The 17,784-nt window shown below is 39.2% G+C and overlaps 1 protein-coding gene across 4 annotated transcripts in view; it reads right to left on the reverse strand.

The window, feature by feature from the left end:
* Positions 1–17,784, reverse strand: part of ncoa7 (nuclear receptor coactivator 7) — a 128,704-nt gene that overhangs the window by 58,564 nt on the left and 52,356 nt on the right. For 2 of the 4 annotated variants that reach the window (XM_062978989.1, XM_062978985.1), the window contains exons 4-5: positions 4,451–4,546; positions 4,224–4,303 (exon numbers count right to left, since the gene is read on the reverse strand). In XM_062978989.1, the coding sequence (XP_062835059.1) occupies positions 4,224–4,303; positions 4,451–4,546 (176 nt within the window). The remainder of the gene's footprint in view (positions 1–4,223; positions 4,304–4,450; positions 4,547–17,784) is intronic. The other 2 variants (XM_062978996.1, XM_062979006.1) reach the window with 1 other exon arrangement.

Here is a 17,784-nt window from a genome sequence, read left to right on the forward strand (position 1 = left end):
GGAAATAAGGGAGAATATAGCTCAGAGAGACTTTAGAAACAGAAATCCCAAAAAGTGAACTTAAATGATACAATAATCTTTAATCATACTAATTCACACATGATGCAACCATCTAATGGCAGAGAGCCAGAATATTATTATAATCCTATATGAGTGGGTATTACAATAGGCCAGTAAAATACAATTTGCCAACTGAAATGACAGGAGACCTTGAAAGAAACAGACTAATGTATTAAAGTCTTTTTGATTTGACTGAAGATAAAAGACCAGAAAACTCGTTGCTAACTGGCTGATCATGGAAGAGTCCCTCCTGATTGTGTAGATAAGGAAGAGCTTGAGATACGATCAAAGCAAATTCAAAAGAGAGAGAAGTAAGCAATCTCCGATTGACTGCTTCCATTGTTACACTTGGTATCTGTTTCTAACAGTCACCCACTAAGCCGTTCCTAAGATAAGTACCATAACTGATTATGCTGGTTATTAGATACTGCACTTTGGTGCATTATCTTCTATGAAAAAGATATAATAGACACATTTGTTTTGAGATGTCTGTGGAAGAAAATGGTTTTGTTTGCAAATGCCAGTTAAAGATACAAGAGATTATATATAGAACTCCTCAACAGATGATTATGTGATCGTGTTGTGTAAGATAAGTTACAGTTGGCCCTCCATATCCACAGATGCTGCATCCATAAATTCAACCATACATGGCTTGGAAATATTTTCCCAAAAATCCAAAAACCAAATCTTTATTTTGCCATTTTATCTAAGGGATACCATTTTGCTATTCTGTCGTATATAACAGGATTTGAGCATGCACAGGTTTTCCATGGGGCTCCTGGAACCAATCTCCATAGATACTAAGAATCCACTGTAGTTTCTTATCATTGAAATTCTACATAAATGACTCTTAGTGATGCCTTTAAAGGTGAATGTGATGCTCCAATATGATGTAAGAAGTTTGAGTCCTTACATGAATTTTAAATTTATAAATCATGTCCACATAATTTATAAAAGAAAAATGTGGATTTTTTTATATTGATAAAATAGCCTAAACATTTTCACAATACCTGCATATTCTCTCACATTAAATATCATGAAATTTAAATATACAGGATGACATACAGGATGCTATTCTGCCTATCTGGATGATTCTGGTGTTCATGAGTTGGAAACCCGAGTAATCCAAGAGACTAGGGTTAACCCCAGATAGATGTACTTTAACAGACAAATGCCAAAAAAACCCCTTAATTCCTTAAATCAGTGTTTCACAAACTGTGTTCCTCCAGGTATTTTGGACTTCGGCTCCCAGAAATCCCAGCCATCTTACCAGCTGTTAGGAATTGTGGGAACTAAAGTCTAAAACATTTGGAAGAGCACAGTTTGAGAAACTCTGCCTTAGATAAAAGAGCTGGGGTGAAGAACCATGCCTGCTGCAGTATAACAGTTGCCAAAAAGCAGAAGATATAAGGATGTAGTTGCACATTTGTCTTATTTATGGGCTTCCCATGAACAGATGGCTAACTGATGTATGAACAGATACTGAATTTGGCAGGTTTTTGATGTAACTAGATTCTTCCTCTGCCTCTCTTCTCCGGGAAAGAAGACAGAGGCTATTTCCAAACCCCCAGGTCCCATTTCTCCTCCTTTTGGGAGGATACCAGAATTATCATGAGCAAGAGGAGCAATTGCCCCTCTTCATCTACCCCCTCCCCCTTGAGTAACTCTGTACAGGCTGGATCAAAAAGAAAGGGACCAGAGAAATGGACCACAGTCAGAGTGCTGAGAAGCAACAGAGGAGCCAATGCTCAATGTCTGGGCTCATTTATGGCATTTTCCCAAGAGCCCCCAAACCCCTATATGGATTGTTAGAAATAAAAAGAATGTGTCAAATCACTTACAGTAGAGTCTCACTTATCCAACACTCGCTTATCCAACGTTCTGGATTATCCAACGCTTTTTTGTAGTCAATGTTTTCAATACATTATGATATTTTGGTGCAAAGTTCCTAAATATAGTAATTTCTACATAGCATTACTGTGTATTGAACTACTTTTTCTGTCAAATTTGTGATATAACATGATGTTTTGGTGCTTAACTTGTAAAAGCATAACCTAATTTGATGTTTAATAGGCTTTTCCTTAATCCCTCCTTATTATCCAACATATTCGCTTATCCAACATTCTGCCGGCTCGTTTATGTTGGATAGGTGAGACTCTACTGTATTTACAACAAGTTTCACATTGATGTAGCAATTGGGGGCTGTGAAGTGATGATTGGGGTGTGGAGGGATGGGTGTGTTCTTTTGTGGTGTGTGCTGAGGAAAGCATTTAATTTCATTGTGCAAGAGTACAATGGCAATAAAACTATTCTATCTAAGGGATAAAAAGCTCAACAGAAAAGAGGCAGACAGGTAAGTACATAACATACGATCAGTTTCAATATCACCTATTACCTTACAACATACAAAACAATATAATACAATACAATACAATACAATAATATATCATGATAATGTTGTAATATAGTAATACTAATATATTAAATATAATTACTACTGATAATATATAACAATATATAATGATATACTGTTTTATTGCTGTATATTTGTATATTTTAAATTGTAATGTTTTTGATTGTGAGCCACTTTGAGTCTCCATATGGAGAGGTAAAGTGGGACATAAACAACAAACAAACTTACAATGGGGCCAGCTCTGGACAGATCAAGTCCTCGTGAACACTTTGGGCTTCACAAACATGCCAATACAATTATCTCATTAAAACTGTTTTACCACTAGTCTCCAAATTACTGAGAGAATGCTGAACTTAACTCCTACATTCTGCTCATGAAGGAAGACCATAGCCATCACATGCCAAGCTAATAACTGGCCCAGACTTGCTCTCTACATGCCAGAAATTGTTTCCAGAAAAAAGTGTGTAGCTTGCAAACTCCCAGAAAGAAAGCGAAATAGGCTACAGCTAAATGTTATAGTGTAGTTTTGTCAGATTATTATAATTTCTTTAAAATTATACAAATTTGGAAGAAACCATACTATGCTACCTCTTGCACCATTCAAAATTTACAGTGCAATCATAGAACTATCAATTCAGAAGGAGGTCCCACTGAGTATTCAGAAAGGTGTATTCCCCTAAATTGTGTTTGCATACCTAACAATATGTAGTCCATGTATTTTGATGCACGGGTAAAATTGCAATATATTATTATTTCTTTTTTTTTAATTCTTGCAGTTCTTTAGCATTTTGGGCTTTTAAAACATTTTATTTACTACATGAAGAGTGCAAAGTTTTGATTCTTCATGTTTTAATGTTAGTGTGAAGGTTGTAGAAAAATGGTAAAAGATTAACGATAAATTGTGTTCTATACACATAATAAATTTTATTTGTTTTGTATTTCCTGTTTTTACTATTCATAATAATATGCTGAAAAATCTTCAAATACAAAGCTTGACTATGTATGTAGATCAGGCATGGGCAAACTTCAATCCTCCAGATGTTTTGAACTTCAACTCCCAAAAATCCCAGCCAGCTTACCAGCTGTTAGGAATTGTGGGAGTTGAAGTCCAAAAAAACTGGAGGGCTGAAGTTTGCCCATGCATGATGTAGACTTACAACAGACAGTAAATGAGCAGGCTTGTTTTCTGCTGCCCTGGAAACTAGGACTCAGCAATGGGTTCAAATTACAGGAAGGGAGATTTCACCTGAACATTAGGAAGAACGTCCTGACCATAAGAGCTGTTCAACAGTCGAACTCTTTGCCTCAGAGTGTGGTGGAGGCTCCTTCTTTGGAGGCTTTTAAACAGAGGCTGGATGACCATCTGTTGGAGGTGCTTTGATTGTGCTTTTCCTCCATTGCAGGGTGTTGGACTTGATAGCCCATGTGGTCTCTTCCAACTCTATGATTCTCTGATTCTATGAGCAGCTTTCACCATAATAACATTATAACACTTATATCAGTTATCAAAGCAATTTTCCTACTCTTTCTTCCTGGATTGCTGAGCTATATAGATATTCCCAAAAAGGAATATGCTGGTGGAATATCAACAGACCTAGAGTACATGATCTAGGTCTTTGTTGGTAATCCAAACTGATGGGAGGTGAAACAAAATATATAGCATTTTGATTAAATTAAATAAATGGAGGGGAGCAGTGGGAACTGGCATACTTGCTACACCCTATGTCCATGGCATACAACACATTCTTACCGTATACTCGATTGTACCATGAGGTCTCTGAGAAACCATTTTCTTTTCTTTTTTCTCATTGGTTTTGGTTTGATTGTCATCTGAAGGAGAGACCAGAGGAAAAATTACTGTCAGTGAACAACTATCAGATCACTCTGTCAACATATCCAAATGTTGTCCATTAGTTGGCATTAAGTAGAACACAGCCCATCCATAAAAGCTAAACTTGAAACTGAACATTAACTCACACAGAAAAGCTGTTCTTGCATGTAGGGTTTCCCCAGTTGCCTTTGGGGAGATATTTCTCCCATCATCAATCATTCCCATCTTTGCCCTTTCCATCTCTGTTCAGATGACAAATTCACATACACCTTTAGCAACACATCTTGGAATGAAAACATACAACCAAAACAAAAAGCAAAAGCAGTTGTTTTGTAGCAATCCTAGCTTAATGATTCATTAGAGTTATCTATGACGTGGCTATCTATATACAAATGGTCATTTATTCTACAGATGGAAAAAGCACAAGTCACATTTTTTCATTATGTCTGGAAATTAGTTCTGCTTAATTTAAATGGTTGAATACTCTCTCAAAAAAAGGCATAATCTTGTCTATTTTACGTGTTTTGCTCCTCTTTTTCTTCCCAATCACAATGGCAATGTGTGTACTTTCAAATCCCTGTTCATTCATGATTCTCGCCAGAAGAGCGGCTCTAGGAAAGTTATGGTTTGGTGGTCTCATTTTCCTCAGAACAATATAATAGGGATTTGGGAGGAGAAAACATGGGTATTTAAAGGGCCTCTGTATGAAGGCATGAGAACTTTAGCAGAAGGACAAAAAAGAAACATAATAATATAAACATAAACCTTGTTTGTGCACAGTCCTTAATCAAATTAACTACTGCATGATAGGGAGTGCAGGACTGTATCTATAAGACCATGTTTAACTGATGGGAAAATCTAAGAACATTTTATCCTCCCTTAAGTGGGATTATGAATGTTGTAGTGACACATCTTTGGGAGACATCCAGCCTATGCTAAAGGAGGTCACACCAGAGGCACATTTTCTTCAATTTTTTTGGCTTCTCTACACTGATAAAAACAATTCTGTTTGGCACCACATTTTCCTAGTTCACATTGGCCTTGCAGTGCTGCCATTAATGGCCCACAAATTGTAATGAGATTGTCATAATCAGTCACACATTTGCCTCTGATGAACTCACCTTGCTATTAGGGGAAGTCCACATTTCCAATCCTTTGCATAATTTTTGGCCACAAGGGGATGGCCTCGTTTGGTTTTTTTCACCATCATGCATGTGAATATACATATTTCCTGTAAAGTGGGGTTATGCTTATACTGATATGCAAATATCTACACCTTCTTATAGAGAAAAACTTAGCATTCCTGGCAGGAATGATCACCTTCCACCAACCAGTTCTGTCTACCACTAATTTCCCACAAACCTCCCAACTTCACAGGAAATTACCTGGAGAACTAGCAACACAAAATCTAGATTTTCTGTGAAATTGTAGGGTAAAAGGCAAGGTTTTTTAACATGGTTAATGCCAAAGAACCACACTACAAGCAAATCATCAAGAACATCTTGTGTCAAGATCTCTGCAGCTAGGAGTCTATTATGTTTTTTTAAGTCTTACTTTTGTTTAAAAAAGCAGGAATAACTAAGAAAAGAAGGAATCAGAAAGCCATATCTGTGGCAAAAGAATTGTTGCATTGGTGCAGTTTAAAGCTAGTTTGAAACGTGCTCTAGGTCACACAAAGTTAGTCTGTGCTGTGCAAATGTTAAATATTCTCCCTCTTTTTTTACCTGAGGTGTACACAGTGTGCTTAAGGATACATCTGACATCATGATATGAACAATCGTCTTAGCCTTTGCAAGATCAACAAGAATTATGTGTACCATTCTCTGTTAACATCAGTGTTGCCTCTTTGCAATTTCCTGTCATCCAGTATTTTTATGGCCTGCTTGAAGTTATGAGCTTCAGAGAAGTTCATCACAGGACCTTGTATGGGTAACCATAATACTCGGGTCAAAAGGGCATAGCTTCTCACGTTGTATATGTTTTATTAGTTTTCAATGCACCTAAACCTGTAGACTATATTCACACTTGACCTGCATTGCAAACAGAGCCGGTCCAACAATGAGGCGAATTAAGCAGTCACTTCGGGCACAAAACATAAAGGGGCGCAGTCGAGACTGCTTTTTCTGTTGATTTGTTGTAAAACATGATGTTTTGGTGCTTAATTTGTAAAATCTTAATGTAATTTGATGTTTAATAGGCTTTTCCTTAAACCCTCCTTATTATCCAACATTTTCGCTTATCAAACGCTTTTATTTTTCAGTAATTGGTTTTTTTTTGGGGGGGGGGGCAAAATTCTGTTTGCCTACACTTGAAAAATACCTAGGGCTGGCTCTGATGGCAAATACACATAAAATACTTCTAAGAATATAGCCAGCTTTAAAGACATATTTCCTAAGGCATATGTGTGAATACCATCTGAATGTGAATACACACACCTTGAAATCTCCTGTAAATATATGGTTCCCCATGAATTTTCAAAAGGTTTTCTTTGGTAAGGAATATTCAATATATGGTTTGGCCAGTGCCTTTGTCTGAAATATAGCCTACGACATCTTGGTATTTGTTGCCAACTTCCCATTCATTTGTTAACAAAAGATGACCCTGCTTAGCTTTCAGGGTCAGTTGGGATCTAGTACCTTTGACATAAGGACAAAACAGGGAGTGAAATCACAGCCACAGGACCTATCATTTACTTTGACTGGCAGGTGCTTTCTGGTCTTAGGAATGAATCTCAATGATGTTAACTAGAGATGGCAAGAAGGGAAGCAGTGATCTTCTATAAGCAAAGTGTAGGATGTTTAACTCCCCCCCCCCCACTGGCACAGCGGGTTAAACCGCTGCTGAACTTGCTGACCAAAAGGTCAGCAGTTCACATCTAGGGAGTGGGGTGAGCTCCCACTGTTAGCCCCAGCTTCTACTAACCTAGCAGTTTGAAAACATGCAAATGTGAGTAGATCAATAGGCATCGCTCCAGCAGGAATCATAGAATCATAGAATAGTAGAGTTGGAAGAGACATCATGGGCCATCCAGTCCAACCCCCTGCCAAGAAGCAGGAAATCGCATTCAGAGCACCCCCGACAGATGGCCATCCAGCCTCTGCTTAAAAGCCTCCAAAGAAGGAGCCTCCACCACAGTCGGGGGGGAGAGAGTTCCACTGTCGAACAGCCCTCACAGTGAGGAAGTTCTTCCTGATGTTCAGGTGGAATCTCCTTTCCTGTAGTTTGAAGCCATTGTTCCGTGTCCTAGTCTGCAGGGCAGCAGAAAACAAGCTTGCTCCCTCCTCCCTATGACTTCCCTTCACGTATTTGTACATGGCTATCATGTCTCCTCTCAGCCTTCTCTTCTGCAGGCTAAACATGCCCAGCTCTTTAAGCCGCTCCTCATAGGGCTTATTCTCCAGACCCTTAATCATTTTAGTCGCCCTCCTCTGGACGCTTTCCAGCTTGTCAACATCTCCCTTCAACTGTGGTGCCCAAAATTGGACACAGTATTCCAGGTGTGGTCTGACCAAGGCAGAATAGAGGGGGAGCATGACTTCCCTGGATCTAGATGCTATTCCCCTATTTATGCAGGCCAGAATCCCATTGGCTTTTTTAGCAGCCGCATCACATTGTTGGCTCATGTTTAACTTGTTGTCCACAAGGACTCCAAGGTCTTTTTCGCACACACTGCTGTCAAGCCAGGCGTCCCCCATTCTGTATCTTTGCATTCAATTTTTTCTGCCGAAGTGAAGTATCTTGCATTTGTCCCTGTTGAACTTCATTTTGTTAGTTTCAGCCCATCTCTCTAGTCTGTTAAGATCATTTTGAATTCTGCTCCTGTCTTCTGGAGTGTTAACTATCCCTCCCAGTTTGGTGTCATCTGCAAACTTGATGATCGTGCCTTATAACCCTTCGTCTAAGTCGTTAATAAAGATATTGAACAGAACCGGGCCCAGAACGGAGCCCTGCGGCACTTCACTCGTCACGTCCTTCCTAGATGAAGACGACGCATTGGTGAACACCCTTTGGGTTCATTTGCTTAGCCAATTGCAGATCCACCTAACCATAGTTTTGTCTAGCTTGTTTGCCAGAAGGTCGTGGGGGACTTTGTCGAAGGCCTTACTGAAATCCAGGTAGGCTACATCCACAGCGTTCCCTGTATCAACCCAACTCGTAACTCTATCGAAAAAAGAGATCAGATTAGTCTGGCATGACTTGTTTTTGGTAAATCCATGTTGGCTATTAGCAATGACTGCATTTGTTTCTAGATGTTCGCAGACCACTTCCTTAATTATCTTTTCCAGGATCTTGCCTGGTATCAATGTGAGGCTGACCGGACGGTAATTGTTTGGGTCGTTCTTTTTTCCCTTCTTGAAGATAGGGACCACATTCGCCCTCCTCCAATCTGCTGGGACTTCTCCTGTTCTCCAAGAACTCTCGAAGATAATTGCCAGTGGTTCTGAAATAACCTCAGCTAGTTCCTTCAATACTCTTGGATGTAGTTGATCTGGCCCTGGGGACTTAAATTTGTTTAGAGAGGCCACGTGTTCCTGGACATCTTGTTTCCCTATTTGGGGTTGGATTTCCCCTACTCCTTCGTCCATTCCATGTTGACGCGGTTGAAGATGGCTTTCTTTTTGTGAGAAGACCAAGGCAAAGAAGGCATTAAGTAGTTCTGCCTTTCCCTGTCCCCTGTCAACATCATCCCATCTTCTCCTCGCAGAGGCCCTATTGCCTCCTTGTTCTTCCAATGCAGGAACGTAACAGCGCTCCATGCAGTCATGCCGGCCACGTGTCCTAGGAGGTGTCTATGGACAACGTCAACTCTTTAGCTTAGAAACTGAGATAAACACCAACTCCCAGAGTCAGACATTACTACACTTAATGTCAGGGGAAAACCTTTACCTTTGCCTATAGCCTCCCCCTTTTGAATAAGTTATATATCTCCCTAGATAGCTGATCAATATTCTATTAACAATCCAAAGAAGAAGAATGGGGGCAGACTTCATATTTGCAAGAACTACATTGTTTATATTTGATCCCTAAGACCCACCAGTCAAAGCCTGGTACAAGAGACCACACACTTAGAATTAAAGAGCTATGTGCCCAGGAATTTGCCTGCAGAAAGGACTGAGCAGAGTTAACAGATTCTCCCTCACACAAAAATCCAACTCCTTGTTACCTTACATTTCAATAAGAAGGCATGTTGTTTTGTTAAAGCTAATAGATATCAAGAGACCCTCCTTAATGGATTTCTGATAGTAAGAGAATAACAGCAGCAGCAATGTTAAATAAATAAAGCAATGTTTGTAGAAAATTTCTGTTAACAGGCAGAAATACCAAAGGGTCTGATAATGAACTGTACTGTTAATAAAAACACTATATGCAAAACAAAATAAATAAAAATCCATAGCTAAATATATAGCTAAGTATCATCAAAATGTTTTCAAAGCCATTCATTCATTGCCTCCCCTGCCCTCTACCACTTTGAAGAATGACATCTGGCTGACAGAATTTGCATACCTAACAAAAGGTAAGGCTGCCTGTAATCCACAGACCAAGAGAAATGCTTCTGAGCTGAAAAGCTGTGCATAACCTTTAGCAATTTCTCCTTTGCCATTCTGCAGCTGTTGTGACCACTGGGCACGTCTTCAGGCAGGGATTCACAGCTGTCCCCGGTTGCTGAACTGTACCCTGAAGACGGCAAAGCTTCTTCCCATTGTAGAGTGATACGTCTTTCAGGGTATTCACTGGCAGCAGCAGGAGCCCCCTCTGAGGCCTTCCCAGGCACATCTGGCAAACAACTCTTGCAGAATTCTCCTGGAAGGTGGGTACAGCAACACTCCGCCGCAAACATCTTCAGCCACAGGAATGCTGACTGGTCACTTGATCAGGCCTCCATAATAAATTGTGATCTTTATCCGTTAAATCTTTTAATTTTTTAAGCAAATGAAATAGGCTTTGCTTCCAACAAACTCTCTGCCAAGTCAACCTGGCCTGTCTGAAATTTATAGATGATTAGACCTAATCCACATCAAAAGACTAAACTTTCCAGAATGTAAATTACGCTGTCTCCTGTTGGTCTGCAGCAGGGCAAAGAGCATGCAAAAGCCACTCGTTTTCTTCTAAGGTTTGCCTTAGGCAATGACTAGGGAAGGGGTTTGGCCTGTATCGTGCAATCCACACTTTGGCCGGGATTGGGAGGATGAAAGGCATTCTGCTTACTCCACCCCTCACTTCACACACAAAATATGAGCAGAGATTCCTATAGAAAAGGAACTAGAAGATCCTAAGTCCAACACAGAATCCGAGGTAGCTCTCACGCTAGTTATGCCATCGCTCACAACTGGGGGATGGAACATTATGGTTTAAGAGCCACCAATTGAAGTTACTCATTATGGTATTTAGCTAGCATTTTGATGCTTTTCGTCATTCCAAAAGTAACTCATTGCTTTGCTGCTTTAAAAATAAATGGGGAGGGGGACTGAGAAAATGGCATCAAACTTTTCAATTCCTGACAATATACGTCAAAATGCCCTTATTTGTTCAGAAGTGCTCATTACTGCATTGGGAATTTCACATATGTTCGCTATACAGGTTGTGGTGGTGGTTTTTCTTTTGTTTAAAAAGCATACACACATAGGATAGCTGTAATGTCCAGTAATTAAAATAGCTCCAATTAATAATCCAAAATAACTATAGGGACAAAACACTCACTGGGAAAATTTGGACTATCCCAACTCATCGTAATAATCCATGATATTAATAAGCCCTGTATTCCTGTCTCCATAAAAGTCTGAAAACAAAACAGAAGGCCTTCAAACTAAACACATAATCTGAATTAAGAATCTAGGTGTAATGGCTCTGTAATTGACTGGAATTCTCAAGACTGTGGGAATTTCAAATCGCAAATGAGGTATTCACCTACAATGTTATATTGTCCCAATTTTTGTTGAGTGAAAGAGTAGAAACAAACTTACTTTAGTGGTAAAATGAGCAAAAGTTTCTAATTTCTTTAAAATGTGGCAATGGTATGTGTGTGTGAGAGAGGGGTACTGATAGCACTTGTGAACCATTTTAAAAGAACCTTTATTAATTTTATGCCATGTTGGTTTTGGTAGCACATAATGCTATGAATCATGACTGAAAATTCTCTTTTTACACTGTGATGAGCTGGAAAAAGACTGTTTTTCAAACATTATAGTGATGAATGGAAATGAATTGGGTTTTTTAAATCAATTCTCCAAGTTCTATAAATATTAAATCAATTTGAACCAGTGTACTATACAGGCATTTTGTTCTCTGAAGACTTCTTGGATTTTTTAGTACAGTAGTTATACAACAAGTAAAGGACTTCTTTGTAGCTTGGTTTGTTAAGATGAGATTGAATTATCCAAACACTGTCTCAACATCATTTGTAAAAATGTTCTGAAATGTACATCAGATGAAATATAATCCAGCATCCAAATTGCCCTATTCTATGCTACACTTCACATTAAAAAGCTTGATGGACAGACAGCTTGCTTTGAATTATATTTTTACTGTCATCTTGAAAAGTCACTACTGGTAACTGTCTTTGAAAACTAAAGCCTCATCTACGCTGCCATATAATGCAGTGGAGATGGATCTTTAGCTTGGGGCATCCAAATGACGCAGCAGACTAATTCAGAGTAACCCAAGGTAAATCATTTAAACTCGTTTAGACCTGCATTAAAACAACTGCAATGATCCAGATCTTCCTTGGGATCGCCATCCACGATCCCAGGTGTCTGGTTCCACAGTCATCTCATGCTTCCCAGTTTCAGACAGCACGGGAAGGTGAGATGACACTGCAAAACTTCCCTCTCCAAGCTCTGTTGCGCCATCACTGTGGGCAAAGAAGAAAATTGACAGCCTCTAGGAACAGTTGTGGAGGTTTCTGCTCATTTTAATGGTGAAACGGGGGACAGAGAAAGAAGAGTGGCACTGGCTATGTCTAAGCTGGCTAACAGCGAACGCTCACGCCGCTCCCGGGGTTTGAACCTGCAATCTTTCTGTCTGCAAGTTCAGCAGCTCAGTGTTTTAACACACTTCGCCACCGGGGCTCCATGGAATAACCATCAACATATCCAAGGGTCATTCAAAATCCATGAGCATGCATGAAGTCAACTTGTACATGAGTATATAAGGTATGTTGATGCAGGCACTCCTAGAGAAAGCCTTTGTAATATGAAATCCAGTCCCAGCTGGAAAACAGCCTCAAGCATCTTAGGATATGCCAGAGGGAAATAGCTAAAATACAGTACAGAGTAACAAACAGATTTCTGGTTACTGATTTACAGGATCTTGATCCAAACTTTGCCCTTTTCCAAACAAAACAATGAAAAATTTGGCAATACACAATCCTATAGGATCCCACCTCAAACTGGGCATGAAATACTCAAGTTAAGCTTGCTAGATGGACAAATAAATATTATAAACTGCAACATCAGCTATCCACTTCTGGAGTACAGGGTGAAGCTGATTAACTATGAAAGAAAAGTGGTGTCAGTTCAATGGCTGGCAAATTTCTGGGCCCTTTCACACTACACAATTATCCCACTATGATTTCATTTTAATTGATAAACCTCTGTCATAAGGAATTCTGGGTTTAGCAGTTTAGGGAATGGAATTTACAATTCTCAGCTAGGGAACTCTAATGCAGACTTAGACTTTAGGCTTCCATGTGTTTGGTCCACACCAACTTGGCCAACAGTCAGGACTTCTGGAAGCTGAAATTCAAAATAGGTCTAATACCTTCCTAATCTACAATCCCCATGATTCAGTTAGATACTGTCATGCCAGTTAAAGTAGAATATACTGCTATAATTGTGGAGTGTGGAGTGACTATTGATTCCGGTACATTAGACACTCTTGAGGCTTGATTACTGAAAAATACAATTGAGTTAATGCAATCCCTAGAATCCTATTTGCTCCCAATATGAGTTGTAACTCTACAGTATGTGCATACAGTTTTATGCTGACCAATATATGTGAAAGCAAATCCTTTTTCTTTATAATTCTGTGTCCAAAGAACAAGTTGTACCATTGTTCTTTGTGTCTGGCTTTGTGACAGAGGTTTGTTTCCAATTGCAGCTTTATGCTACTGAAAAGTGCTTCCACACTCAAGCTCTTGAGCACCTGACCTTTGCTCATTCCTATTTGCCTTTCCTAATGTCACATCTCATTCTGGGTCTGAACGGTGCAGTGACAGCCCAGGAACACAGGTTGGTTGGTATCCACATTTCTGCCAGACAAAGTACTTTCAAATTTGCATACAGCCACTATTGGATAAAATCCTGAAATCAACCAAAGTGTGTGAGTGTGTGCGTGTGTGTGAGTGTGTGTGTGTATAGAGAGAGATAGAGACGGGTGGGGGGGGGGGGGGAGAAGAGGGAGCAAGCTTTTGGATAGCCCTCCCCATTGAAATCAGGCAGGCTCCCTCCCTCCTGTCTTTCCGAAAGAGGACAAAAATGTGGTTTTGGGACCAGGCATTTGAGCATGAGTAGCAGCAAAAATGAGATAAGAATATATGACCTACTGACAGACCCCACATGAACATGGAAAGCGCCTTAAATGTATATTTAAATGTATAATTATGTATATTTTAATGGATATTCTTAATTTTATTGTAATTTTTAATCTTGATGGAGTTTTAAATTTGATGACAACAGTTTTTAATGTGTATGTTTATATTGTAAGCCGCCCTGAGTCCCCTGATGGGTGAGAAGGGCGGGGTAGAAGTGATGTAATAATAAATAATAATAAATAAATAGCATAGGAAAGGTTAACACCCCTGTGTTTGTTTCACTGTCTGTGCCTCTGTTCAGAAAATTTCACTTTGCCTTCCATCCTTGTAATAATTGGATTTTTTAAAATTTGGTTTGTTGTGGAAATGAGGATTGGTAATAAAGCTTCAGTGGAGATACCTTTTTCCCATGATAACTCTTCCAGGAGTGAATTTCCCTTCCTAGAGGTAGGGAACACTTCCTGTTGTCTCCCCCCATTTGTAACTATGAATACTTTGTAAGTTGGATGTTTTTGACTTGAGGACTGCCTGTACATAGTTTAAATTAAAAATGTGCAAAATGCTACACAACACGTGCAGGTCTCCACGGCCAGTAGTTCTGTGGCTCCCACTGCTACCATTCTGGCTGCACTGCAAAATAGCATGTTATACCAAAACAAGACACTCCAGGAACTGATGACATCTTTGAGAATGCAGTTCTTTTCCAAACTCTCTGTGAATTCCTGTCAGAAATTTATCTCTAAAACAAGGCACCCACTTCCTGAGAAACTTGGTTTAACCCAGAAATCAGAGGTGTGATTGGTCAGTTTCCCTTTGCTAGTATACTTCTAAAGTTTAGTGGTGCTTGGAAGAAACAGAGGATATACTGCCCATTGAGAAATCAGGACACTCATATTGTCCTACAGACACTCATGGTCAAAAGTATGCCAGGAAACATACTTGCTTCTCCACTCTGTCAATATTTTGCTTTTTGTTACACATGGCAACACTTGGTATTGTTTAAAACAAACAAATCCCACAGATTCACTAGCTCTCTGCCCCCTTAATTCAAATTTGCGAGGGCATGAAACACTGTATTGTCAGATTCAGCTGCCAGAGAAAGGCCTTGCATATCATAGCCACTTTGTCTTTGATAATGAAAGGAAGAAATGGTCTCTTGTGAAGGTCATCGTGAAAGTTGAAATTGTGCCACTGCCATATAAATGCTAAGCAGATTCATTATACAAGTGAAATGTTTTATGGCTCTGCTAGAAAACTATCTTATGTTCTCTAAACTAAATTCATTTGAACCTTATCCAAAATAACTCAGGCAGCCATTTCCCATCCCATTATCCTTGTGGTGTCCTGCCAAACAATGGAGTCATTCCTGCAAACTCTATTTACTCTTCAGAAATGTCATAGGGCATTGTAAAAGTGACTCTGGGAAATGCATATCACTTTGCAAATCCCTGCCTGTAAGACAAAGGTGAAACATTTTAGCTTCAGGGGTGAAAAAATAACTGAAGGCAAAACGTGATCAAGGTTTATAAAATTATTGAAAATATAACAGAGATAGCTTGCTAGTGCTCTAACAAAAATCAGAAGGCAGACAATTCAAGGGGTAAAAGAAAATACGTGACTTTGCATATAATTAACCTCTGGAGTTCACTATCCCAATACAGTAGAGTCTCACTTATCCAACATAAACGGGCCAGCAGAACGTTGGATAAGTGAATATGTTGGATAACAAGGAGAGATTAAGGAGGAGCCTATTAAACATCAAATTAGGTTATGATTTTACAAATTAAGCACCAAAACATCATGTTATACAACAAATTTGGCAGAAAAAGTAGTTCAATTTGCAGTAATACTATGTAGTAATTACTGTATTTATGAATTTAGCACCAAAATATCACGATGTATTGAAAACATTGACTACAAATATGCGTTGGATAATCCAGAATGTTGGATAAGCGAATGTTGGATAAGTGAGACTCTACTGTATATGGTAATGATCACTGTAATAAATAATTTCAAAGGAGGAATTATACACACTTATGGAGAAGCGATCTATTATCTGGTGTTATGATGACCAATCATTCAAAAGTAAATACAATCGAGTGCTCAATGAAAGCAAGGTACTATCAATTCTCTTAAGGCACCAACTTCTTCAGGTTTTGCCACTCACTGCTATCCCACCCCTGACATCCAGTCACCATTTCATCAGGATGCAAAGGATAGAAAAAAGAAAGGGTTCATTTATAAGATTAATATTTCTGCCTCCTCCTCTATTCAAACAAGCACCTTTTCAGACTATACATTTATAACTCTGTGAGTCCACGTTAAGCACCATGGAAACATCCAATGGAAGCCTAGGGCTTGCAATCTGGGGAAACAGAGAAATCCAATTACCCCTCCCCAAATGGAAAAATCTTAGGATTCCAAAGGGTGTTGTCATGACAGCTAAAGTGGAATCATAGGGCTTTGACTGTGTAATGTGACAGGGGTCTAAGTTCCATTCCTGCTGGCCATGATAACATCTGACTGCCTTGCAGCTGATTATTAGAAGGCACTAATAGCATTAAAACTTGATCCCAGTTTTTTAAACTTATTTTCCTTCTCCTTTCACATCCTGTTTCCCTTCTATAGCAAGTCTTTTTTCACTGTAAACCTAAGGACAGAGTTTCATTTCCATTTACTTGAAATCCCATCAGAAAACTTGGCTGGTGGCTATAGGGAATCTCTATACTGAAAGATGGCATGCCTTTGAATACTTGTGCATAGGAAGCAATACTGTTTTTGAAGAAACTTACTTCCACATGCCCTATCTGAAGAGCTTTCTTGGGAATGTAACTGGTTCAACACAGTTTTCATTAGGCTCTTAAATCCCAAAGACAGTATTTATGCTATAGGCACACTTTCAAAAGCCTCTTTGTTCCTAGCTCTTAATTCTTTCAGTAGTGTGTTCTTGTTATGGGACCTTTTAAACAAATAACCAAGTATTCTCAGGAAAATGTAATAGGCATTTGGGACACATAATTCATATTATTACTATTAAGACTTCCTGTATTAAGATTATCAAGAAATGTTCTCACGGAGTAACATGTACATGAATACATGCACTATAGTCATAATTTGTATTAGAAAGATAAGATGACAAAATCTGGGCTTGGTAAATCAACCAGGAACACATGAGGCTAAAATATTTCAGTGAAATGCCCATTCAGTCATGGAAACCCATTGGGTGACCTTGGGCAAGTGACACTCTCTCAGCCTCAGAGGAACAGAAAGGCAAACCCTCTTGAACAAATCTTGCCAAGAAACCCCATGATGAGATCTCCTTGGGGTTGCCATAAGTCAGCAATGATTTGAAGACACACAATAACAACAACCCCACTCTATTCCGCTTCATCTTTCCATTTCTTCTTTTCGTTCTCCCCCTTTTTCATTTCTCATTAGTCCTTCTCGCCCTCCACTGTGTTCATTCATTTTCCCCTCATTAAACACTTCTTGTTTCCTCTGATTAACAGGCACCATGCCCCTCCTAACACCTTAATTATTTGACAGAGAAAAGCACCATTGTCCTCTGGAGAGCCAAATATCTCATCTTCATCTCTAGGAAAGATTAAGCAAAGCTGAAAAATAGTGACTGAAGATGGTATCTCAATAAAGGATGGTGAAGGTAAAAGGTAGCAGAAATGGGGTGGAAATTGTGAGTGCACTACTCAGTGGCTGATGTGCAAGAGCAAAGAGAACCACCATAATAATCAATGCATGGAAACAGAAGATGACAAGAACAAAAAGAAAGGAAGATAAACCTCTTTCACAAGATCCAAGAAATCAAATGGAAATTTAAAAGTGGGAAAGCTATATGACCAGCAGGGGAACACTTAACATGACCAAATATAAAGGAAAAGGAAACAATATACTGAAACACTATATAAAAGAAATAAAGTCAAGTTGGTCCATGTC

The sequence above is a fragment of the Anolis carolinensis genome, chromosome 1, assembly GCF_035594765.1.
Source record: "Anolis carolinensis isolate JA03-04 chromosome 1, rAnoCar3.1.pri, whole genome shotgun sequence".
In the NCBI taxonomy this organism is placed as follows: domain Eukaryota; kingdom Metazoa; phylum Chordata; class Lepidosauria; order Squamata; family Dactyloidae; genus Anolis; species Anolis carolinensis.